The 25,983-nt window shown below is 52.4% G+C and overlaps 1 protein-coding gene across 1 annotated transcript in view; it reads left to right on the top strand.

Moving 5' to 3' along the window:
- The window catches only part of LOC144610569 (adhesion G protein-coupled receptor E3-like), a 53,416-nt gene extending 28,145 nt beyond the window's left edge, over positions 1–25,271 (top strand). The window contains exons 10-19 of the mRNA XM_078429375.1: positions 4,560–4,734; positions 6,393–6,512; positions 8,377–8,564; positions 10,594–10,761; positions 13,887–14,078; positions 14,980–15,200; positions 18,321–18,387; positions 20,535–20,626; positions 21,957–22,125; positions 23,579–25,271. Of these exons, the coding sequence (XP_078285501.1) occupies positions 4,560–4,734; positions 6,393–6,512; positions 8,377–8,564; positions 10,594–10,761; positions 13,887–14,078; positions 14,980–15,200; positions 18,321–18,387; positions 20,535–20,626; positions 21,957–22,125; positions 23,579–23,710 (1,524 nt within the window). The 3' untranslated portion in view covers positions 23,711–25,271. The remainder of the gene's footprint in view (positions 1–4,559; positions 4,735–6,392; positions 6,513–8,376; positions 8,565–10,593; positions 10,762–13,886; positions 14,079–14,979; positions 15,201–18,320; positions 18,388–20,534; positions 20,627–21,956; positions 22,126–23,578) is intronic.
- The last annotated feature ends 712 nt before the right edge of the window (positions 25,272–25,983 follow it).

Genomic DNA, 25,983 nt, shown 5'->3' on the forward strand with positions numbered 1-25,983 from the left:
TGGCCATTTACCAGGCAGCTTGCCACAGTTAGAGGTACCGGTACCTGCCCCGTCACTGATCCTGGGGGTGGGATGGTGACGGAGGAGGGGACCGGGTGATGTGGCCGACCCGCCCACCTCACAGGGAGGGGTGAGCGAGGCGGCTGGGAGTCAGAACTATCCAGACTCGGGCTCAGACATTGAGTGGGAGGAGGAGGGGGACGTGGAGTCCAGCGACAGTGAGTTGATGGACTGTCCCACCCGCAGCCCCGTGTCTCGGCTTGTTGATATCTGGGAACTCCGGAAGTTTCTGAAGGACAGCAGAGGGAAGAGGAATAAGGCAGATCTGGCTGTCGACCTCTGGTCAGACCTAACGGTACCCTTGCAGTCCATTTATGCCATCCTTCAGGAGGAGGGGGAACATGGCAGGTGTATTGAAAAATGAGCGGCGCCAGCTCCAAGAGCTTTTTAAGTCCCTAAAGAAAGGGCAGAGGACTCGGGGAGGCTCCATTCCGTCAAGGGGGGCTGGTAAAAGTTCTAGTGCGCTTTCAAAATGAAGCTCACTATAGCCAGCCTGAATATTAATGGGGCCAGGGAGTCTCTCCGTAGGTTTCACCATCTCTCGGTGCTGAGGGACGGGAGGTACGCGGTGAGCTTCCTGCAGGAAACACACACTGTGGCTAGTGACGAGCCCACCTGGCTCCTGGAGTGGGAAGGGGGGGTCTACATGAGCCATCTCACCTCCATTTCGAGTGGAGTGGCCTTCCTGTTGGCCCCATCTTTCCAGCCGGAGATTGTCAAGGTGCAGGACATTGTACCAGGCCGGCTGTTGTATCTGGCCGTGCGCCTGGATGGCGTGCCATTACATTTTATTAATGTGTACGCCCCCAAGAGCGGTGCTATGCAGACGCGGTTAACACAAGAAGTGACCGCGCTGTTGAACACCATCGATCGGGGGGAGTGTGTTTTCCTGGGGGGTGATTTTAATTGTACCCTTGAGGCGAGAGATCGCTCTGGCATTCAGCGCGATCCGGCAGCGGTCAAGACATTAAGGGAGTTGGTGGATTCTTTTGAGCTAGTAGATGCTTGGAGGAATTTCCATCCCAACTCCGGCGCCTTTTCATACAGGTTTAAGGGGGGTGGTTCCCGTATTGACCGTGTATATGTGTCTAAGGCTTATGTGTCCCTGTGTCTCGGCAGCCTCCATGCGGTTGGAGCCGTGCTCGGACCACTGCCTGGTGCGAGTGGACTTTATCCCGACGCGCACACGGGCAGGTCCGCGTACTGGCACTTCAACAACCGGCTGCTGGAGGAGCGCCGGTTCCGGGACTCATTCAAGCAGTTCTGGGCGGAGTGGAGGGAAAGGCAGGGGCGTTTCCCTTCCCTAAGGCAGTGGTGGGATGTAGGGAAGGCTTACGTCCGTCTGTTTTGCCAGGACTACACGAGGGGGTCGACCAAGGGGCGGGACTCCGAGATCGACGGCTTGAGAGAGAGTTGCTCGACTCAGAGTCTCGCCTGGGTCAGACGGAGGGGGAATTGTGTGAGTGGGAGGAGTACCAGGAGAAGAAAGGGGCACTGAGGGATTTGCAGCTGAGGAGGTCCCGGGGCGCGTATGTGAGGTCGCGAGTCCAGATGTTGCACGATCTGGACCGCGCCTCCCCCTTTTTCTTCTCCCTGGAAAAGTGCCGAGGTGCCCGCAGGCAGTTTGTCGAGTTGCTTGCGGACGATGGCTCCTCCATCACGGATCCGGAGAGGATCGGTGCCTCAGTTTGGTCGTTCTATGACACTCTGTTCTCCGAGGGAACATCTAGTGGGGAGGCACAAGGGGTACTGTGGGGAGGGCTTACCCGTAGTGTGCAGAGAGGTGGCCGAGCGCCTCGATGATCCCCTAACTCTGGAGGAGTTGACTGGTGCCCTGCACCAGCTCAGTAGGGCAAGTCTCCGGGGCTGGATGGGCTGACTGTGGAGTTTCTTCGAGCCTTCTGGGGTGTCCTGGGGGGCGACTATGTGAAGGTGTTGGGGAGAGCCTGGCGACCGGGGAGATGCCCTTCTCGTGGCGCAGGGCAGTCGTCGTCCTGCTACCCAAGAAGGGCGATCTCCGCCTCTTGAAGAACTGGCGCCCGGTCTCTCTTCTCAGTACGGGTTACAAAGTCTTTGCACGGGCATTGGCCAATCGCCTGGGGCCCATGCTGTCCCATGTGATCCACCCTGACCAGTCCTACACAGTCCCGGGCCGGTCCATCCAGGACAATATCCATCTGGTCCGGGACCTGATCCATCTGTGCCAGAGGGCTGGTCAGTCCGTTGCCTTTCTCTCCCTTGACCAGGAGAAAGCGTTTGACCGGGTGGGACACGACTACCTTCTCGGGACTCTGCGGGCGTTTGGATTCGGACCCCATTTTGTGGCCCGGGTCCGGCTCCTATACGCTGCCGCAGAGTGCCTGGTCAAGGTCAATGGCTCTTTGTTGGCTCCCATTCACTTTGGGAGGGGGGTTCGTCAGGGATGCCCCATGTCCGGCCAGCTTTATTCCCTCTGTGTGGAGCCATTCCTGTGCCTCCTACGGAGGCGGCTGGCAGGTTTGGATTTGCCGGGGCCGGGGGTGGAGGTGGTTCTCTCGGCCTACGCCGACGATGTGTTACTAATGTTCACCGACCCGGTTGACCTGCGGAGGATGCGTGAGTGCCAGCGGGTGTTCTCAGCCGCATCCTCCGCCAGGATCAACTGGGGGAAGTGTGCTGGGCTCTTGGTGGGTCAGTGGCAGGTGGACTCCCTGCCGGAGGAGATGGCAGTTTTTGCGTGGAGCACCACGCACCTCCTCTATCTGGGGATCTACCTGAGTCCCACTGAGGGGGCTTGGCAGGCGAATTGGCAGGAGTTGGAGGCGAAGGTGGTCGCCCGTGTGGGGCGCTGGTCAGGCCTCCTTGGTGTGTTATCATATCGGGGTAGGGCTTTGGTCATAAACCAGCTGGTGGCCTCTCTGCTGTGGTACCGGCTGGCCACTCTGGTCCCGTCCTCTCGTTTCATCGCCATGATACAGAGGAGGTTAGTTAACTTCTTCTGGGGTGAGAGGAACCACTGGGTCTCTGCTGGGGTTCTGAGTCTCCCGTTGGAGGAGGGCGGTCAGGCGCTGGTCTGCGTCCGCACTCAGGTGGCAGCCCTCCGACTCAGGACCTTGCGGAGGTACGTGTACTCCGAGTGCCCTCCCAGATGGCACTCGCTGGCCACGTACTTTTTCTGCCAGGGGCGCTGCCTCCAGGAGGGATCACGGCTCCCGGTAGCGGGCATGAGTCAGCGCGCTAGGCGGGAGTTGCCTGGTTTTTACCGTGATCTCCTGAGAGCCAGGAATTTGGTCACCTTCAGCCAGGGCGCTGCTCCTCAGGGGGAGGGGGGTGCTGTGGTTGTGAGGGGGGCCTGTCCTCACCCTGTCACGGTGGGTGTCGAGGAAAGGCGTGTGCGTGGAGCGATTCCGACTGGGCTTACCCCCGCTCCGTCGGAATTGCTCATTGGGCCCACGGCACGGGTCCCTTCCCGAGAGCCGGCCCCACGCAATATGAGCCGCCTTTCCCAGATGCCCAGCGTGCCGTTCCGTGACGCGGAGAGGCGCGTTTTGTACAGGCTGCTCCTGCACACTCTCCACTTCCTCGCTCTCGTCTTCCGTCCGGACACGCCCTGGCGGTCCGTGTTACCACCTGACGGCGGGAGCGGTCCCCAGTGGAGGTCTCTCTATAAGGGGGTCCTCCCGCTTTACATCGGGGACCTGGGGTGGAGAGTGTTGCATAAGGCTATAGCCTGTAACAGGTACTTGAGCCGGTTCACGGTCTCGTCTGCCGCCTGTCACTTCTGCGGTGAGGAGGAGACCGTGTACCATTTGTATACAGAGTGCGTGAGGTTACAGCCCCTGTTCCAGTATCTGAAGGGGGGGCTCCTCAGGTTCTGGCTCCATTTTAGCCCTACGCTTTTAATTTTTGGGCACCCGGTACAGAGGGGAGAGGGTCAGGAGGGAGGAGGGGGTCTCCCTGTCGGTCTGCTCCTGGGCCTGGCCAAGATGGCCATCCGCGGGTCCAGGCAGCGGGCAGTCGACGGCCTCATAGAAGTCGGCTGCCTACCCCTGTTCCGGGCTTACGTCCGTGCCCGCGTGTCCCTGGAGAGGGAACATGCGGTGTCCACGGGAACTCTGGAGGCCTTCCGGGAACGCTGGTCGCCGCGGGGGGTTGAATGTATTGTTGACAGAGATGGCGGGATTTTAATGTGATAATTGTTTAATTTGTAAACTGCCGATACAGGCGGCTTTTGTTTGATCACATTTTGCTTAGTATGTTTGTATGTTTTTCTTTGGAATAAAACTTTTATATATTAAAAAAAAAAAAAAAAAAAAAAAAAAAAAGTGGTCGGGATGGAACCCGGGTCTCCGGCGCTGTGAGGTAGCAACTCTACCGCTGTGACACCTGAATGCCCCACTAACTTACAAACCTGTACAACTCAGGCAGCATCTCTGGAGAAGTCACATGATGGAGAAGTGACGTTTTGGGTCGGGATTCTTCCTCAGACTAAACGCATCCATGTCTCTCTTTCTACACAGAATATGTCGCTAACAATGGACCGGATCATGGAGGACAACGGAAGGTGGCAGAGCATGGAGGAGGATCAGCGAAGAAACTCCTGCAGCCTCCTGATAAAGGCCATGGAGAGTGCCATGCACATGACCGCGATGAACCTAGACGAGGAGCGATATGACTTGACCATGGACAACTTAGGTAGGGCCCCACCAACCACTAACCCATTGAGCCACCATTCAGCCCATCATGTGAATGGGCGGTCACGGTGGCACAGCGGTAGAGTTGCCGCCTTACAGCGAATGCAGCGCCGGAGACCCGGGTTCCATCCCGACTACGGACGCCATCTGTACAGAGTTTGTACGTTCTCCCCGTGACCTGCGTGGGTTTTCTCCGAGATCTTCGGTTTCCTCCCACACTCCAAAGACGTGCAGGTGTGTAGGTTAATTGGCTTGGTAAATGTAAACATTGTCCCTAGTGGGTGTAGGATAGTGTTAGTGTGCGGGGATCGCTTGTCGGCGCGGACCCGATGGGCCGAAAGGGCCTGTTTCCGCGCTGTATCTCTAAACTAAACTAAATTAAAGTAAAATGTCCTCTCCACCATTCAATCATGGCTGATCTATCTCTCCCTCCTAACCCCATTCTCCTGCCTGCTCCCCATAACCCCTGACACCCGTACTAATCCAGAATCTGTTAGTTTAGTTTATTGTCACGTGTACCGAAGTACAGTGACAATGTCTTGTTGTTTGTTGCATGTTATCCAGTCAGCGGAACGATTATACATGGAGTCATGGAGTCATTCAGCAGTGAAACAGGCCCATCGGCCCAACTTGCCCACACCCACCAACATGGCCCATCTGCGTTTGGCTCATATCCCTCCAAACCTATCTGATCCATGTACCTTTGTACACACAGCACCCGTAGTCAGGATCTACCTCCGGTCTCTGACAATGTACAGGGCTCTAGTGAGCCCGAACCTGGAGTACTGTGTACAGTTTTGGTCTCCAAATTTGAGGAAGGATATTCTTGCTATTGAGGGCGTGCAGCGTAGGTTCACTAGGTTAATCACCGGAATGGCGGGACTGTCATATGTTGAAAGACTGGAACGACTGGGCTTGTATACACTGGAATTTAGAAGGATGAGAGGGGGATCTTATTGAAACATGTAAGATTATTAAGGGATTGGACATGTTAGAGACAGGAAACATGTTCCCAATGTTGGGGCAGTCCAGAACCTGGGGCCACAGTTTAAGAATAAGGGGTAGGCCATTTAGAATGGAGATGAGGAAAAACGTGTTCAGTCAGAGAGTTGTAAATCTGTGGAATTCTCTGCCTCAGAAGGCAGTGGAGGCCAATTCTCTGAATACATTCAAAAGAGAGCTAGATAGAGCTCTTAAAGATAGTGGAGTCAGGGGGTATGGGAAGAAGGCAGGAATGGGGTACTGATTGTGGATCATCAGCCATGATCACATTGAATGGCGGTGCTGGCTCGAAGGGCCGAATGGCCTCCTCCTGCACCTATTGTCTGTTGTCTATTCAAAGGCAGCAACACTACCGCTGCGCCACCGTGCCGCACTTAAAAGGGGCAACATTTACAACAGATATATGCACGTTCGTTTTACACAGAGGGTGGTGGGTGCCTGGAACACTCTGCCGGGGGGGGTGGTGGTGGAGGCAGAGACTATAGTGGTGTTTAAGAGTCTGCTGGATAGGCGCATGGATATGCAGGGAATGGAGGGATGTGGGCCATGTACAGGCAGATAAGAGTTGGTCTTGGCTTCATATTCAGCACAGACGTTGTGGGCCGAAGGGCCTGTTCTTGTTAGATACTGTCCCATGTTCTGTGTTCTGTGTCTCAGATATCAAGATGCAAGTTCTTCAGAACAAGGAAATTAATGTCAATGGAACGGTGACATTGGTGGTTAACGAGGATCAGATGGAATTCCAGTGGGAAACAGAGAAGCCAAAACACAACTTTGGTAAGATCCTCTCTCTCTCTCTCTCTGAGAAGATACAATAGACAATAGACAATAGATGCAGAAGGAGGTTATTCCACCCTTCGAGCCAGCACCGCCATTCAATGTGATCATGGCTGATCATTCACAATCAGTACCTGCCTTCTCCCCATACCCCCTGACTCCGCTATTCTTAAGAGCTCTATCTAGCTCTCTCTTGAATGCATTCAGAATTGGCCTCCACTGCCTTCTGAGGCAGAGAATTCCACAGATTCACAACTCTCTGACTGAAAAAGTTTTTCCTCATCTCAGTTCTAAATGGCCTACCCCTTATTCTTAAACTGTGGCCCCTTGTTCTGGACTCCCCCAACATTGGGAACATGTTTCCTGCCTCTAACGTGTCCAACCCCTTAATAATCTTATAGGTTTCGATAAGATCTCCTCTCATCCTTCTAAATTCCAGTGTACTGTCAATCCTTGCACATCCTTGTAAAACCCCTATGCACAGACCCAATGGTTTAGTTTAGATTAGGGACACATTGTGGAAACAGGCCCGTGCCGACCAGCGATCCCTGCACACTAACACTATCCTACACACACTAGGGGACAATTTACAATTTTCACAAAGCCAATTGACCTACCATCCTAAGATAGACACAAAAAGCTGGACTAACTCAGCGGGTCAGGCAGCATCACTGGAGAGAAGGAATGGGTGACGTTTCGGGTCAAGACTAGTTAAGGATAAGGATAAGGAGAGATATAGATGGTGATGTGGAGAGATAAAGAACAATGGATGAAAGATATGCAAAAAAGTAACGATGATAAAGGAAACAGGCCTTGGTCACTGTTTGTTGGGTGAGAACAAGAAGCTGGTGTGACTTGGGTGGGGGAGGGATGGAGAGAGAGGGAATGCCGGGGCTACCTGAAGTGAGAGAAATCAATGTTCATACAGCTGGTTATTCAACCTACAAACCTGCACGTCTTTGGAGTGTGGGAGGAAACCGGAGCACCTGGAGAAAACCCACGCAGGTGATGGGGAGAACGTGCAAACTCCGTACAGACAGCGCCCGTGGTTGGGATGGAACCCGGGTCTCTGGCGCTGTGAGGCAGCAACTCTACCGCTGTGTTGCCCCACATACTGTATGTGGAGATGAAGAAAGACTACTGAGACAAGGCACTGCAGATGCTGGTTTACACAAATGGTCACAAAGTGCTGGACTAACTCAGTGGGACAGGCAGCATCTCTGGAAAACAGGAAGAGATGATGTTTTGGGTCGAGACCCTTCTTCAGGCATCTTAGGCTAATTGCTTAATGGCTGCTCGTGATTGCTAATCCTTCCACAGGAGTCAGTTTACTTTAGAGATACAGCACGGCAACAGGTCCTTCGGCCCACTGAATCCGCTCCGACCAGCGATCCCCGCACACTAGCATTATCCCACACACTGGGGGCAATTTACAATTTTCAGCCAAGCCAATTAACCAACAAATCTGCAGTCTGAAGAAGGGTCTCGACCCGAAACGTCACCCATTCCTTCTCTCCTGAGATGCTGCCTGACCTGCTGAATTACTCCAGCATTTTGTGAATAAATACCTTCGATATGTACCAGCATCTGCAGTTATTTTCTTACAAACCTGTACGTCTTTGGAGTGTGGGAGGAAACCGGAGCACCCGGAGAAAACCCACGCAGGTCACGGGGAGAACGGACAAACTCCGTACAGACAGCACCCGTAGTAACTCTACCGATGCGCCACCCTTTGATCAAATATGACGCGCTGAGGGACAAAATGAATAAAGTTTATGAATGTTGTACGTCGAAGGATTTTATTTCTCCTTCCACGCCAAGTGTCAGGAGCCCAGGTAACGTTGCCGATCTTGCATCCAAACAGAGTATGCGGCCGTCACCTTCAGCGTTTGCAAGAAGCTGAGCTCACTCCTGGAGGTGAACGAGCTGGAGATGGTGAACAAGAGGTTTGGGAAGGAGTCCTTGGAGATGAACTCCAACCTGCTGATGGCCTTCATCACCAGCACCAGCCAGAACCTTCACAACAGCACCTTCACCATCAAAAACAAGCAGGTGTGGTTATGGGGACTCACAGGGCAATGTGCAGTGGATGTGTCAGTGTGGGGTGTATCAGTGTCACAGTGTGGGGTGTATCAGTGTTACAGTGTGGGGTGTATCAGTGTTACAGTGTGGGGTGTATCAGTGTGGGGTGTATCAGTGTTACAGTGTGGGGTGTATCAGTGTTACAGTGTGGGGTGTATCAGTGTCACAGTGTGGGGTGTATCAGTGTTACAGTGTGGGGTGTATCAGTGTCACAGTGTGGGGTGTATCAGTGTTACAGCGTGGGGTGTATCAGTGTTACAGTGTGGGGTGTATCAGTGTCACAGTGTGGGGTGTATCAGTGTTACAGTGTGGGGTGTATCAGTGTTACAGTGTGGGGTGTATCAGTGTTACAGCGTGGGGTGTATCAGTGTTACAGTGTGGGGTGTATCAGTGTTACAGTGTGGGGTGTATCAGTGTTACAGTGTGGGGTGTATCAGTGTTACAGTGTGGGGTGTATCAGTGTTACAGTGTGGGGTGTATCAGTGTTACAGTGTGGGGTGTATCAGTGTCACAGTGGGGTGTATCAGTGTTACAGTGTGGGGTGTGGTGTGTTACAGTGTGGGGTGTATCAGTGTTACAGTGTGGGGTGTATCAGTGTTACAGTGTGGGGTGTATCAGTGTTACAGTGTGGGGTGTATCAGTGTTACAGTGTGGGGTGTATCAGTGTTACAGTGTGGGGTGTATCAGTGTTACAGTGTGGGGTGTATCAGTGTTACAGTGTGGGGTGTATCAGTGTTACAGTGTGGGGTGTGGGTTTGTGCGTGGTACTGCAGTAAGACATGGAAGGTTTATCAGTGCTGATGAGCGAGGAGATGATTAGATTTTGGGATCGTAAGATCATAAGCGATAGGAGAAGAATTAGGCCATTCGGCCCATTGAGTCCACTCCCCCATTCAATCATGGCTGATCTATCTCTCCCTCCCAACCCCATTCTCCTGCCTTCCCCCCATAACCCCTGACACCCGTAACTGGAGAAGGGTCTCGACCCGAAACGTCACCCATTCCTTCTCTCCAGAGATGCTGCCTGACCCGCTGAGTCACAGAGTCATAGTGATATAGTGTGGAAACAGGCCTTTCGGCCCAACTTGCCCACACCGGCCAACAATGTCCCAGCTACACTAGTCCCACCTGCCTGCGCTTGGTCCATATCCCTCCAAACCTGTCCTATCCATGTACCTGTCCAACTGTTTATTAAACGATGGGATAGTCCCAGCCTCAACTACCTCCTCCGGCAGCTTGTTCCATACACCCACCACCCTCTGTGTGAAAAAGGTACCCCTCGGATTCATATTAAATCTTTTCCCCTTCACCTTAAACCTATGTCCTCTGGTTCTCGATTCCCCTACTCTGGGCAAGAGACTCTGTGCATCTACCCGATCTATTCCTCTCATGAAAATTATGTTCCTGCCCAGGATTGAACTGGGTCCTTTATGCATGCGAGGTGAACGTGATAACCGCTACACCACAGAAAGCAACACACTGTTGCTGCAGCATTTAGTGTCGACTAGACCAAGTGGACCCGTTGGGCCCAAACCTCTCCTGCATTGGTGCAGCACCCTCTCCTCCCCCCTCCCCCCTCTCCCCTCCCTCCCTTCCCCCCTTCTCCCCCTACTCCATCCCCCTTAACCCCCCTTATCCTCCTTCCCCCACCCTCCCTCCTACCCTCCCTCCCATCCTCCTGCCCTCCCCCCCTCCCTCCCTCCCTCCCTCCCTCTCCTCCCCTCCCTCCCCTCCTTCCCTAGGTGATAGATTTAAACTTTAAAATGTGAATAACTTAAAAAATATAACACCGATTTCAATGAAACGTCTTCCATTAGCACCAAAGGGACGACGGTGAGTAAGGTGGGCCTAACATTGTCACGCTATCGTGTACCGTTTTGGCTGTAGTTCAGGAACAAACAAACAAACAAACGAGAGTTTGAGTGTACAGATGCCCTGTACCGCTGGTTGATTCTGTGTGTTGGCGCGGCTGTCACTGGCTGCCTTTGCCCGGCTGCAGGAGGATGCAGATGACTACACGGTGTGCGTTTACCTGCGCGAGGCTGGCGGCAGGATGTTCTGGTCCACGCAGGGCTGCAGCAAGCTGCAGTCGAACCGCTCCCACACCACCTGCAGCTGCAGCCATCTCAGCAACTTCGCAGTGTTGGTCGCCCTGTACACCGTGGAGGTGAGAGCCCCGGGGTGGGGCGGGACAGGGTGGGGTGGGGCGGGGTGGGGCGGGGTGGGGCGGGGTGGGGTGGGACGGGGGGTGGGAGCACGAGGGGAGAGGGTGGGCAGGGGAGGGGGCGGGACAAAGATAGGATGTAGTTGGAGACAGGAAGACTAGTGGGAGAACTGGGAAGGGGGAGGGGAAAGAGAGGGACAGAGGAGCTATCTGAAGTTAGAGAAATCGATTTGTACCAGCATCTGTAGTTATTTTCCTACCCCATTCATACTTCTACCCTCATCTCACATCTTTACGGGGTGGCATATTGGCAGAGTCATAGAATCATACATCACGGAAACAGGCCCTTCGACCCAACTTGCCCATGCTGACCAACATGCCCCATCTACACTAGTCCCACCTGCCTGTGTTTGGTCCTTATCCCTCCAAACCTGCCCTATCCGTGTACCCGTCTAAATGTTTGTAAATGTTGCCATAGTACCTGCCACAACTACCTGCTCTGGCAGCTCGATTCATACACACACCACCCTTTGTGTGTCTCACAGACCTATTAAATATTTCTCCCCTCACCTTAAATCCACAGCCTCACAGCGCCAGAGACCAGGGTTCGACCCTAACCACGGGTGCTGTCAGTACGGAGTTTGTACGTTCTCCCTTGTACGTGACCTGCGTGGGTTTTCTCCGGGTGCTCCGGTTTCCTCCCACACTCCAAAGACGTGCAGGTTTGTAGGTTAATTGGCTTGGAGTAAATGTAAATTGGCCCCAGTGTGTGTAGGATAGTGTTCGTGTGTGCGGGGATCGCTGGTCGGCGCATACTCGGTGGGCCGAAGGGACTGTTTCGGTGCTGCCACGTTCAGGGAGCTGTGGCTTTGCACCCCTGGTTTCTGCTGGAGTTCATAAGTGATAGGAGCAGAATTAGACCATTCAGCCCATCATGTCTTCTCCCCCAATCCAATTGTGGCTGATCTATCTCTCCTTCCTAACCTCATTCTCCTGCTTTCTCCCCATGACCCCTGTCGGTCTGCTCTTGGTCCTGGCCAAGATGGCCGCTTGTAGGTCCAGGCAGCGGGTAGTCACCGGCCGCACGGGGGTCGGCTGCCCGCCCCTTTTCCGGGCCTAGGTCCGTGCTCGCGTGTCCCAGGAGAAGGAACACGCACACGGTGTCCATGGAGGCCTTCCGTGAACGCAGGTCGCCACGGGGCACGGAGGGGGGGGTCGAGTGTAATACTGATGATGACGCCATTTTAAAATTGATGACTGTCGTTTTGTAAACGGCCACAAAGGGCAGTTTTGATCCTGTTACTTTTTTGTTTGTTTGTTTTGTTTCTGAATAAAAGTGTTTGTAAATGGAGGCGGATGGCGCTGCCCTCTGCTGGAGTGTTGGGGTGCTGCCCGTTGGACTCAGTTTAGTGGTACAACGCGGAAACAGGCCCTTCGGCCCACCAGGTCTGCGCCGACCAGCGATCCACGCACACTAACACTATCCTACACACACTAGGGACAATATTTTACATTTACCAAGCCAAATAACTCCAACTCCCCTCCCCTCCACTCAACTCCCTTCCCCTACACTCCACTCACCACCCAACATCGGGAACAATCTTCCTGCATCTAGCCTGTCCAACCCCTTAAGAACTTTGTAAGTTTCTATAAGATCCCCCTCAATCTGCTAAGTTCCAGCGAGTACAAGCCGAGTCTATCCAGTCTTTCTTCATATGAAAGTCCTGCCATCCCAGGGATCAATCTGGTGAACCTTCTCTGTACTCCCTCTATGGCAAGAATGTCTTTCCTCAGATTAGGAGACCAAAACTGTACGCAATACTCCAGGTGTGGTCTCACCAGTGCCCTGTACAACTGCAGCAGAACCTCCCTGTTCCTATACTCAAATCCTCTTGCTATGAATGCCAACATACCATTCGCTTTCTTCACTGCCTGCTGTACCTGCATGCCTGCTTTCAATGACTGGTGCACCATGACACCCAGGTCTCGTTGCATCTCCCCTTTTCCTAATCGGCCACCATTCAGATAATAGTCTGCTTTCCTGTTCTTGCCACCAAAGTGGATAACCTCACATTTATCCACATTATATTGCATCTGCCATTCATTTGCCCACTCACCTAACCTATCCAAGTCACGTTGCAGCCTTCTAGCATCCTCCTCACAGCTAACACTGCCCCCCAGCTTCGTATCATCCGCAAACTTGGAGATGTTGCATTCAATTCCCTCGTCCAAATCATTAATATATATTGTAAATAGCTGGGGTCCCAGCACTGAGCCTTGCGGTACCCCACTAATCACTGCCTACCATTCTGAAAACGACCCGTTTATTCCTACTCTTTGCTTCCTGTCTGCCAGCCAGTTCTCTATCCACATCAATACTGAACCCACAATACAGTGTGCTTTAAGTTTGCATACTAATCTCTTATGTGGGACCTTGTCGAAAGCCTTCTGGAAGTCCAGATATAACACATCCACTGGTTCTCCCTTATCCACTCTACTAGTTACATCCTCGAAAAATTCTATAAGATTCGTCAGGCATGATTTACCTTTCATAAATCCATGCTGACTTTGTCCAATGATTTCACCACTTTCCAAATGTGCTGCTATCCCATCTTTAATAACTGACTCTAGCATTTTCCCCACTACCGATGTTAGACTAACTGGTCTATAATTCCCCGTTTTCTCTCTCCCTCCCTTTTTGAAAAGTGGGGTTACATTAGCTACCCTCCAATCCTCAGGAACTACTCCAGAATCTAAAGAGTTTTGAAAAATTTTCACTAATGCATCCACTATTTCTGGGGCTACTTCTTTAAGCACTCTGGGATCTCGGGTCTCAACTCGAGAAAGGTCTTGACCCGAAACGTCACCCATTCCTTCTCTCCTGAGATGCTGCCTGACCTGCTGAGTTACTCCAGCATTTTGTGAAATAAATACCTTCGATTTGTACCAGCATCTGCAGTTATTTTCCCAATCAACACATCAATCAATCAATCAACATATTAATTAATTGATCAAAGAACAAATGGATCAATCAGAGCGCACCAGTGCAGCGATGGCCGCCATCACTGTTGTTCCACCATGTTGCTGTGTATTGACCGCCCCCTCTCTCTCTCTCTCTCTCTCTGCAGGGGCCTGGTCTCATCGTCATCACCCAGGTGGGGGTGATCATCTCGCTGGTCGCGCTGTTGGCTGCCGTGGTCACCTTCACGGCGTGCCACTCCATCCAGGGCACCCGCACCCGAATGCACACCCACCTCTGCCTCTGCCTCTTCCTGGCCCAGCTGCTCTTCCTGGTCGGCATCTCCCGCACGCAGAACAAGGTACGGGCCCCCCGCTGCCTCAGGCACGGCGCGTGCGGCCTCCAACGAAGTCTCTCCACATGTGGGAGCCCACACACCCACTGGCTCAGTCTCACATAGAAGCATAGACACACAGCAGCAGGCCGTTCAGCCCACCCAGCCAGCACCTCCATTCAACGTGATCACGGCTGATCATCCACAATCAGTACCTCGTTCCTGCCCTCTCCCCACACCCCCTGACTCCGTTACCCGAAGAGCTAAATCAAACTCCCTCTTCAATACATGTTGCTGGATATCCACAAGTTCAACACCTTAGCTCAGTCTAGTTTAGTTTAGAGATACAGCGTGGAAACAGGCCCTTCGGCCCACAGGGTCCGCGCTGACCAGCGATCCCCGCACGTTAACACTATCCTACACACACACACACACACACACACACACACACACACACACACCAGGGACAATTTTTACATTGATACCAAGCCAATTAACCAAGGTTAGGATTAGGGTCCTGGTCTCTAGCGCTGTGAGGCTCTACTGCCCTCCAACTCCCCTCCCCTCCACTCAACTCCCTTCCCCTCCCCTCCACTCACCACCCCTCCACTCCCCTCCCCTCCCCTCCACCCAATCCCCTCCACTCCCGTCCACTCCACTCCCCTACCCTCCCCTCCTCTCCCTTTCCCCCACTCAACTCCCCTCCCACTCTACATACTCTACTCCACTCCACTCTATACACTCGACACTACACTATTCCACTCCGCTTGGCTCCACTAAGGCAGACTCTCTCTCTCTCTCCCTCCCTCTCTGTCTCACCCCCTCTCCCTCTCTCTTCCTCTCTCTCCCCCCCCCCTCTCTTCCCCCCTCCCACCCCCCCTCTCTCCCCCCCTCCCCTCCCCCCCTCTCTCCCTCTCTCTCTGTGCAGGCGGTGTGTGGAACTATTGCTGGGCTCCTTCACTACCTGTTCCTGGCGTGCTTGATGTGGATGCTGTTGGAGGGCTTCCAGCTCTACCTGATGGTGGTGAAGGTCTTCCACGCCCAGAGCCTCCGCAGGAGACACACCCACCCCATTGCCTACGGCATCCCGGCCCTGATCGTCACGGTGTCGGCAGCTTCATACCCCGATGGATACGGCACCAAAGAATAGTGAGTGCCCCCTCCTACACCTCCCCCTCCGACCACACAGTGAAGAAAGCCAATGGCATGTTGGCCTTCATAACAAGAGGAGTTGAGTATAGGAGCAAAGAGGTCCTTCTGCAGTTGTACAGGGCCCTAGTGAGACCGCACCTGGAGTACTGTGTGCAGTTTTGGTCTTCAAATTTGAGGAAGGATATTCTTGCTATTGAGGGCGTGCAGCATAGGTTTACTAGGTTAATTCCCGGAATGGCAGGACTGTCATATGTTGAAAGACTGGAGCGACTAGGCTTGTATACAATGGAATTTAGAAGGATGTGAGGGGATCTTATCAAAACATATAAGATTATTAAGGGGTTGGACACGTTAGAGGCAGGAAACATGTTCCCAACGTTGGGGGAGTCCAGAACCAGGGGCCACAGTTTAAGAATAAGTGGTAGGCCATTTAGAACTGAGAAAAACTTTTTCAGTCAGAGAGTTGTGAATCTGTGGAATTCTCTGCCTCAGAAGGCAGTGGAGGCCAATTCTCTGAATGCATTCATGAGAGAGCTGGATAGAGCTCTTAAGGAAAGCGGAGTTAGGGGGTATGGGGAGAAGGCAGGAACGGGGTACTGATTGAGTATGATCAGCCATGATCACATTGAATGGTGGTGCTGGCTCGAAGGGCCGAATGGCTCCTCCTGCACCTATTGTCTATTGTCATACCTACCTTGAAGGTAGACACAAAATGCTGGAGTAACTCAGCGGGTCAGGCGGCATCTCTGGAGATGGAACGGGTGACGTTTTGGATTGTCCCTAGTGGGTGTGGGACAGAGTTAGTGTGCGGGGATCGCTGGTCGGCGCGGACCTGGTGGGCCGAAGGGCCTGTTTCTGCGCTGTATCTCTAAACTAAACTAAACAAAAAGATGCTGCCTGACCTGCTGAGTTACTCCAGCACTTTGTGTGTCTAACTTTGGTATAAACCAGCATCTACAGTTCTTTAGTTTCTACACTTTGTGTCTTTTGTTGTTGTGAACCTGCATCTACAGTCCCTTGTTTGTAAGGTGTGTTACTATGTTTGCCTTTGTTGGTCAGTGCATTGCGTATAAGTCCCACCTGCCTGCGCTTGGTCCAAATCCCTCCAAACCTGTCCTATCCATGTACCTGTCTAACTGTTTCTTAAACATTGGGATGGTCCCAGCCTCAACTACCTCCTCTGGCAGCTTGTTCCATGCACCCACCACCCTCTGTGTGAAAAAGGTGTCCTGATGCAGTTCTATAGGTATTTGGTTAGGCTGCATTGAGTATTGTGCTCAGTTCTAGTGGCCCCCATTACAGGAAGGCTTACCTGCAGTCTTTTGTGTTTTGTGTTGTTTTTTGGCTTGATTGTAGTGTTTAGATGTGATGTGGTGTTTTTTGTGGTTGTGTACTATGTGTGGGGGGGGGGGGGGGGGGGGGGGGGGCAGTAAAATTGTCTCTTCCGAACGGAGACGCGACCTCTGTTTCTGGGTGGTGTCTCCGTTCCCGCAGCGGCCTACCATCGGCCAAACACCTGGAGCTGGCGGCCTCCAGCTGGGACCACCTGGACTGTGGTTCGCAGAGCCCGTGGGCCGGACTCACCATCTGTGGAGCTGGCTACCATCGGAGGCTGTGGTGGCTTCGGCCGCGGGTTGCGATTGTGTGTGAAATTGTTTATTTTTATTGCTCTATTGCTGGACTGTGGGTGGCCTTTCATTTCACTGCACATCTTGTATGTGTATGTGACAAATAAACTTGACTTGACTTGAGGATTTGGAGGCTTTGGAGTGGGTGTGGAGGAAGTTCACCACAACCCTGCCTGGATTGGAGAGTATTAGCTACAGGGAGAGTTTGAACAAATTTAATTGTTTCTCAGGAATGCCGGAGATTATAGACAATAAGTGCAGGAGGAGGCCATTTGGCCCTTCGAGCCAGCACCGCCATTCATTGTGATCATGGCTGATCATCCACAATCAGTAACCCGTGCCTGCCTTCTCCCCATGTCCCTTGATTCCCCTAGCCCTTAGAGCTCTATCTAACTCTCTTTTTAATTCATAATATTAAATATCTAAAATTCTGAGAGGAATAGACACGTTGGACAGGCAGTGTCTTTCCCAGTGTGCAAATGTCACACACAAGAGGGCCTAGCTTCAAGGTGAGAGGGGGAAAGTTTAAAGGAGATGTGTGGGGCAGGATTATTTACACAGAGGGTGGTGGGGGCCTGGAACCTGCTGCCAGGGCTGGTGGTGGAGGCAGATACGATAGTGGTGTTGTGTGACTTTTGGAGAGGCACATGGACATGCAGGGATATGCACCGCACACAGGCAGATGAGATCCCTTTAACGGCATCATTTTGCAAGGATGTTGCCAGGACTAGAGGGTGTGAGCTATAGGGAGAGGTTGAGCAGGCTGGGTCTCTATTCCATGGAGCGCACGACGATGAGGGGAGATCTTATAGAGGTGTACAAAATCATGAGAGGAATAGATCGGGTCGGGTAGACGCACAGAGTCTTGTATGCAGAATAACGGAATCAAAACCACAGGTTTAAGGTGAGTGGGGGGGGGAGGAAGATTTAATAGGACCCTGAGGGGCAACTTTATTTACACAGAGGGTGGTAGGTGTGTGGAACGAGCTGCCAGAGGAGGTAGTTGAGGCAGGGACTGTAAAAACATTTAAAGTACATTTGAACAAGTACGTGGATGGGATATGGGGCAAACACAGGCAGGTGGCACTAGTGTAGATGGGGGAATAGTGGTGGGAGCGGGAAGGTTGGGCAGGCGGGCCTGTTTCCACACTGTGTGACTTGACATTGTGGGCCAAAGGGCCCTTGCCTGTGCTGTATTGTTCTGTGTTCACATCCTCCCTCACTCCCCCTCTTCCTCCCCCACTCCCTCCCTCCATCACTCTCTCCATCCATCACTCTCTCCCTCTCTCCCTCTCACCCTCTCTCCCCTCTCTCCCCTCCCTCCCTCCCTCTCTCCCTCCCTCCCTCTCTCACCAACTCCCTCCCTCCCACCCCACCTCCACTCCCCGTCTAGCCCCAGGTGGGCCTTTTTGGAAGATAATGAGGGCGCGAGGCTGGCCTGTTTGTTTTCCAGTCTGCACAGACTGACGGTGTTGTCTTTGCCCCCCAGCTGCTGGCTGACCATGGAGAAGGGGTTTCGCTGGAGCTTTGTGGCTCCAATGTGTGTCATCTGCCTGGTGAGTGTCGATAAACCCACCCACACTGTGCAGAACATGGGACACAGGGCACAGGATGTAAAACAGAGAACAGTGGACATAGATATAGAACGTGGAACACAGGACATGGAACATACAACATTGGACATTGGACATAGGACATAGGATATTAGCGCGGTCACGGTGGCGCAGCGGTAGAGTTGCCACCTTACAGCGAATGCAGCGCCGGAGACCCGGGTTCCATCCCGACTACGGGTGCTGTCTGTACGGAGTTTGCACGTTCTCCCCGTGACCTGCATGGGTTTTCTCTGAGATTTTCGGTTTCCTCCCACACTCCAAAGACGTGCAGGTTTGTAGGGACGGGAGGCGGGTTGCTGTGCAACCTCCGTTAGGCGGTGCCCGGGCCTCCGGGCCTACACTGTCCGGAGCTAAAATGTCGGAAACCTAGAGTGTCGGGGCCTAAACTGTTTGGGACCTACAGTGTCCGGGCCTACAGTGTCCGGGCCTAGAGTGTCCAGGCCTAGAGTGTCCAGGCCTACAGTATCCGTGCCTACAGCGCCCCCCGGGCCTAATACGGGACAAGGGCGGTCACGTTCGGGACAAACCAACTTAGCCCAAAATACGGGATGTCCCGGCTAATACGGGACAGTTGGCAACCCTAGTCGTATGTAAAGACTCGACTCTGTGGCAAGCGCTCCTGAGATACTTAAGGGCAACAACTTGCACATAAATCACACACGCAGCATCATGAACCACCCCAGGAGATGTCACGTACAAAGAAAGATAGACACAAAGTGCTGGAGTAACTCAGTGGGTGAAGCAGCATCCCAAAGACAAATTTGTGAGCAAATTTGGGCCCCATATCTGAGGCAGGATGGTCTGGAGAGGGTCGAGAGGAGGTTTACAAGAACGGGCGGCACGGTAGCGCAGCGGTAGAGTTGCTGCTTTCAGCGAATGCAGCGCCGGAGACTCAGGTTCGATCCTGACTACGGGTGCTGCACTGTAAGGAGTTTGTACGTTCTCCCCGTGACCTGCGTGGGTTTTCTCCGAGATCTTCGGTTTCCTCCCACACTCCAAAGACGTACAGGTATGTAGGTTAATTGGCTGGGTAAATGTAAAAATTGTCCCTAGTGGGTGTAGGATAGTGTTAATGTGCGGGGATCGCTGGGCGGCACGGACTTGGAGGGCCGAAAAGGCCTGTTTCCGGCTGTATATATATGATATGATATGATGATATGATCCCAGGAATGAGTGGTTTAGCGTACGATGAGCGTTTGTCAGCACTGGGCCTGTACTCACTGGAGTTTAGAAGGTTGAGCAGGGACCTCATTGAAACTTACAGAATAATGAGCGGCATGGATAGAGTGGATGTGGAGAGGATGTTTCCACTAGTGGGAGAGTCTAGGACTAGAGGGCACAGCCTCAGAATTAAAGGACACTTTTAGAATGGAGGTGAGGAGAACCTTCTTTAGTCAGAGGGTGGTGAATCTGTGGAATTCTTTGCCACAGAGGCCTGTGGAGGCCAAGTCAGTGGATATTTTTAAGGCAGAGACAGGCAGATTCTTGATTAGTACGGGTGTCAGGGGTTATGGGGAGAAGGCAGGAGAATGGGGTTGGGAGGGAGAGATAGATCAGCCATGATTGAATGGCAGAGACAATAGACAATAGGTGCAGGAGGAGGCCATTCGGCCCTTTGAGCCAGCACCGCCATTCAATGTGATCATGGCTGATCATTCTCAATCAGTACCCCGTTCCTGCCTTCTCCCCATACCCCGACTCCGCTATCCTTAAGAGCTCTATCTAGCTCTCTCTTGAATGCATTCAGAGAATCGGCCTCCACTGCCTTCTGAGGCAGAGAATTCCACAGATTCACAACTCTCTGACGAGAGTAGACTCGATGGGCCGAATGGCCTAGTTCCACTCCAATAACATGTGAACTTGTGAAGATTTGTAGGTTGTTAATTGCCCCTAGTGTGCAGGGAGTGGATGAGAAAGTGGGATGACATAAAGCTAGTGTGTGAACGGGTGGTGGCTGGTCGGCGTGGACCCGGTGGGCCGAAGGGCCTGTTCTTGTGCCGTATCTTTTTAAACTAAAGGTACCTGAGTACACAGTCACTGCTGTAAACACAAGCAACTCATCGCAGCCTGTTATCCTTCATACACCCCAGATGAACCTTGGGTTCCTCACCTTGACGATATGGAAGCTGATCGGGAAATTCAAAACCATCAGCCCGGACTTACCCTACTTGGAGAAAATCAGGTAAAGACTTCAATCAACGTTGCCGTGCCGTCCTTCAATAACAAATACTTTTGGTGTTTCCGTAACTCTGTGTTCAGGTTCAAAGGATTCCTGCTACACACTGCCCTGTACAGAACGCTGCCAGACCATGGAAACATAGAAACATCGACAATAGGTGCAGGAGGAGGCCATTCAGCCCTTTGAGCCAGCACCGCCATTCACTGTGATCATGGCTGATCATCCACAATTCCTGCTTTCTCCCCACATCCCTTGATTCCGTTAGCCCTAAGAGCTCTAAGTAACTCTCTCTTGAAAGCTTCCAGAGAATCGGCCTCCACTGCCTTCTGAGGCCCAGTGCCTTCCAATGAAGGAATGAATGAATACTTTATTGTCACAGGTGACAAGACTCAGTGGTAGTCTTTGTTTTGTATACCCAAGGTACCCAAGGTGGTCGATGATCACACCAGAGTGGGCCCGCCCCTCCTCCGGGCCTACGTCCGTGCCCGCGTGTCCCTGCAGAGGGAACACGCGGTGTCCACGGGGCGCTGGAGGCCTTCCGTGAACGCCGGTCACCGCGGGAGGTCCAATGTAATATTCATGATGTTGACGTTATTTTAATTTGATGACTTGTTTTGTAAACTGCCACAAAGGCAGTCTTTGATTGTGACACTATGTATGTTTGTTTGCTTAAATCAAAACACATTAAAAAAAAAAAAAATGTGTGTAATAATAGGGAATGTGTGTGTGTATGTTTAACAGTGTGTGCGTGTAAGTGTGTGTGTGTGTATGTAACTGTGTGTGTAACTGTGTGTGTAACAGTGTGTGTAACTGTGTAACTGTGTGTAACAGTGCGTGTAACTATAACTATACGTAACAGTGTGTGTGTGTAACTGTGTGCGCACGTAACAGTGTGTAAGTGTGTGCACGTAACAGTGTATGTGTGTGTAACTGTGTATGTAACAGTGTAAGTGTGTGTAACTGTGCGTGTAACTATGTGTATGTAACAGTGTATGTGTGTAAGTGTGTGTGTGTAAGTGTGTAATTATGTGAGTGTATGTAACTAACAGTGTGTAACTGTGTACGTAACGGTGTATGTGTGTGTAACTATGTGTGTGTACATAACAGTGTAAGTGTGTGTAAGTGTGTGAGTATGTAACAGTGCATGTGTGTGTAACAGTGTGTGTGTGCGTGTAACTGTGGGGGTAACCCAAGGTATGCAAAGGGACTCCACATAAAGGGCGCCGACTCGAACACGTCTATAAGATCACCCCTCATCCTCCTGCGCCCCAAGGAATAAAGTGTCAGCCTGCTCCCCCTGTAGTTGGGACTAATTTGTCTTTTCCCTGTGCAGGGTGTTCATTGTGACTGCGATCGCCCAGCTGATGATATTGGGCTGTGCCTGGCTTGTTGGGGTGTTCCACTTTAATCGCAGGACCATTGCGCTGGCCTACATCTTCACCATCCTCAACAGCTTCCAGGGGACATTCATCTTCATCCTGCACTGTGTCAACAACAAGCAGGTGAGGGTGGTGGCTGTGTGAGACATCTCTCTCGGTGGGGCAGGGTGTGGGAGATGGGTCCAAACATCTACAGCACAATGGTGGCCCCTAGTTCCTGCTCCTTCCTCTTTTGTATTAAATCAAAAATATTTATTTAAATATTAAAATAATATATACAATACAATAAAACCAAGACAGAACCCACCGCCATAACACAGCGCAGCGGTAGAGTTGCCGCCTTACAGCGAATGCAGCGCCGGAGACCCGGGTTCCATCCCCACTACGGGTGCCGTCTGTACGGAGTTTGCACGTTCTCCCCGTGACCTGCGTGGGTTTTCTCCGAGATCTTCGGTTTCCTCCCGCACTCCAAAGACGTGCAGGTTTGTAGATTAATTGGCTTGGTAATATGTAAAAATTGTCCCCAGTGGGTGTAGGATAGTGTTAGTGTGCGGGGATCGCTGGTCGGCGTGGACCCGGTGGGCCGAAGGGCCTGTTTCCACGCTGTATCTCTAAACTAAACGAAACAAATAATAAACTATCAGACAACTATCTTACACTCCTTTATCAGGATGCATTCCCCACCTCCAGCGGTCCCGGAAATCCCCCAGGGTGCCCGTAGACAGTGCGTGGTCCCTCTCTAACCCCACCCGGACGCGGACGTAACCCCGGAAACGGGGCGGGCAGCCGGCTCAGGCAGATCCCTCTTCCGCCTGGCACCGTGACTCGTGGACGGCCATCTTGGCCAGGCCCAGGAGCAGCCCGACCAGGACACCCTCGGCCCCCCCACCCTCCCCCCCACACACAGGGTGGCCAAAGATGGGGACGGTGGGGGTGAAGGGCAGCCGGAAGGCAAGGAGCAGCCCCTTTAGGTATTGGAACAGGGGCTGTAACCTCACACACTCCATGTACACGTGGTACACGGACTCACACACTCCATGTACACATGGTACACAGACTCACACACTCCATGTACACGTGGTACACAGACTCACACACTCCATGTACACGTGGTACACAGGCTCACACACTCCATGTACACGTGGTACACAGACTCACACACTCCATGTACACGTGGTACACAGGCTCACACACTCCATGTACACGTGGTACACAGACTCTCCCAGCCCACAACAGTGGCGAGTCTGTGACCCAACCGCGAGAGAACCAGGTTGCTGGGCTCCTTCCTCTGTTGGCGGTCCTGGCACCGACTCTGTGAGTAGTAGTGTACTCCGAGTGCCCTCGATGATGGCACACGCTGGCGACGCACTTTCTCCACCAGGGGCGCTGCCTCTAGGGGGACTCATGGCCCCCGGCAGCGGGCAGCGGTCTCGCGCCCTCCCCTGACATCAGTCCGAGGAAGGGTCTCGACCCGAAATGTCGCCCATTCCTTCTCTCCCGAGACGCTGCCTGACCCGCTGAGTTACCCCGGCGTTTTGTGTCTACCTTCCCCTGTGTCTCTGCTCCGGTTCCACAGGTGAGGAGTGAGTACCGACAGTGGATGGCCAGCCTGTGCAAAACCCTGAAGATACCCAAGTACTCCACCTCCACCGAGTCCACCCAGCCTACCTCCACCTCCCACGTGGCCAGCTCCTCAGCCTCTGTGTGACCCGGTCTCACCGCGCCGGCCTCTGTACGCGTGTGTGAGTGAGTGGGGCACCCTCTCATGCTCCTGCACTCTGCATCATTCCTCCTCTCCAGAGATGCTGCCTGACCCGCTGAGTTACTCCAGCGCTTTGTGTCTATCTTCAGTTTAAACCAGCACCTGCAGTTCCTTCTTACCGCATTTCCCTGCCTTCTCCCCCAGTAGGTTTTAGTGTAAAGTAATTAGATCAAATCTCTTTTGTAACAGCATTGCCTTGGAACTTACAAAATTCTTAAGGGGCTTAGATGCAGGAAGATTGTTCCCGATGTTGGGGAAGTCCAGAACAAGGGGTCACAGTTTAAGGATAAGGGGGAAGTCTTTTAGGACCGAGATGAGAACGTTTTTTTTTACACAGAGAGTGGTGAATCTGTGGAATTCTCTGCCACAGAAGGTAGTTGAGGCCAGTTCATTGGCTATATTTAAGAGGGAGTTAGATGTGGCCCTTGTGGCTAAAGGGATCAGGCGGTATGGAGAGAAGGCAGGTACAGGATATTGAGTTGGATGATCAGCCATGATCATATTGAATGGCAGTGCAGGCTCGAAGGGCCGAATGGCCTACTCCTGCACCTATTTTCTATGTTTCTATGTCCGCATATTGTAGATCATAGAGTCCTACAGTCATACAGCATGGAAACAGGCCTTTCGGCCCAACTTGCCCACACTGACCAACTTGTCCAATCTACACTAGTCCCACCTGCCCCTATCCCTCGAAGCCTGTCGTATCATAGAAAATAAGTGCAGGAGGAGGCCATTTGGCCCTTCGAGCCAGCACCGCAATCCCCAGGTATCCATGTACCTGTCTAAATATTTCTTAAACGTTGCGATAGTCCCAGCCTCAACTACCTCCTCTGGCAGCTCGTTCCATACACCCACCACCCTCTGTGTGAAAAAGTTACCCCTCAGGTTCCTATTAAATCTTTCCCCTTCACTTTAAACCTATGTCCTCTGGTCCTCGATTCACCTACTGTAGGCAAGAGACTCTGTGCGTCTACCCGGTCTATTCCTCCCATGATTTTGTACACCTCGATAAGATCAGGTATCCTCATCCTCCTGCGCTCCAGGGAATAGAGTCCCAGCCTGGTGTAGCCCAGTCCATCGTACAGACCACACTCCCCACCATCGACTCCATCTTCACCTCACGCTGCCTCGGGAAAGCAGTCAACACAATCAAAGTTTGAAAAAGGATCCCAGCCCAAAATGTCACCCATCCTTGTTCTCCAGAGATGCTGCCTGACCCGCTGAGTTACTCCAGCACTCTGTGTCTATCTATAACACAATCAAAGACTTATCCCACCCTGGTCATTCCTCCTTCTCCCCGCTCCCGTCGGGCAGAAGATACAGAAGCTTGAAAGTGCGCACCACCAGACTCACGAACAGCTTCTTCCCATCTGTTATCAGGCTTCTGAACGGCTCTTCCATAAGCCAGGGCACTGTCCGATTCACCTCTACCCCATTGAGGACATTGGACTTTGTCTGTGGAACTGATGCCCTACAATGCTGAGAACTATATTCTACACTCTGTATCTTCCCCTTTGCTCTACCTATTGCACTTGAGTTTAATGGCAGTGTTTGTGTATAGTATTATACGATCTGTTTGGATAGCATGCAAGACAAAGCTTTTCACTGTAGCTCGGTACACGTGACAATAATAAACCTAAACTTAAAGCATTGGTTTTAATTCATTACACCATCCTGCTTTCCATATCAACAGAGTCCAGAATGTTTTATAGGACTGAAGACTGATCAGTCTGAAGAAGGGTCTCGACCCGAAACGTCACCCATTCCTTCTCTCCAGAGATGCTGCCTGACCCGCTGAGTTACTCCAGCATTTTGTGATACCAGAATGTTTTATTGTCACATGTCCCAGATAGAACAATGAAATTGGTCCTTGCAGCAGCACAACACAATATGGAAACAGTGAACTGGGCGGTCACGGTGGCGCAGCGGTAGAGTTGCCGCCTTACAGCGAATGCAGCTCCGGAGACCCGGGTTCCAACCCGACTAAGAGTGCTGTCTGTACGGAGTTTGTACGTTCTCCCCGTGATCTGCGTGGGTTTTCTCGGGGATCTCCGGTTTCCTCCCACACTCCAAAGACGTGCAGGTTTGTCGGTTAATTGGCTTGGTAAATGTTAAAAATGTCCCTAGTGGGTGTAGGATAGTGTTAATGTGCGGGGATCGCTGGTCGGCGCGGACCCGGTGGGCCGAAGGGCCTGTTTCTGAGCTGTATCTCTAAACTA

The sequence above is a fragment of the Rhinoraja longicauda genome, chromosome 37 (genome assembly GCF_053455715.1).
Source record: "Rhinoraja longicauda isolate Sanriku21f chromosome 37, sRhiLon1.1, whole genome shotgun sequence".
Lineage (NCBI taxonomy): Eukaryota > Metazoa > Chordata > Chondrichthyes > Rajiformes > Arhynchobatidae > Rhinoraja > Rhinoraja longicauda.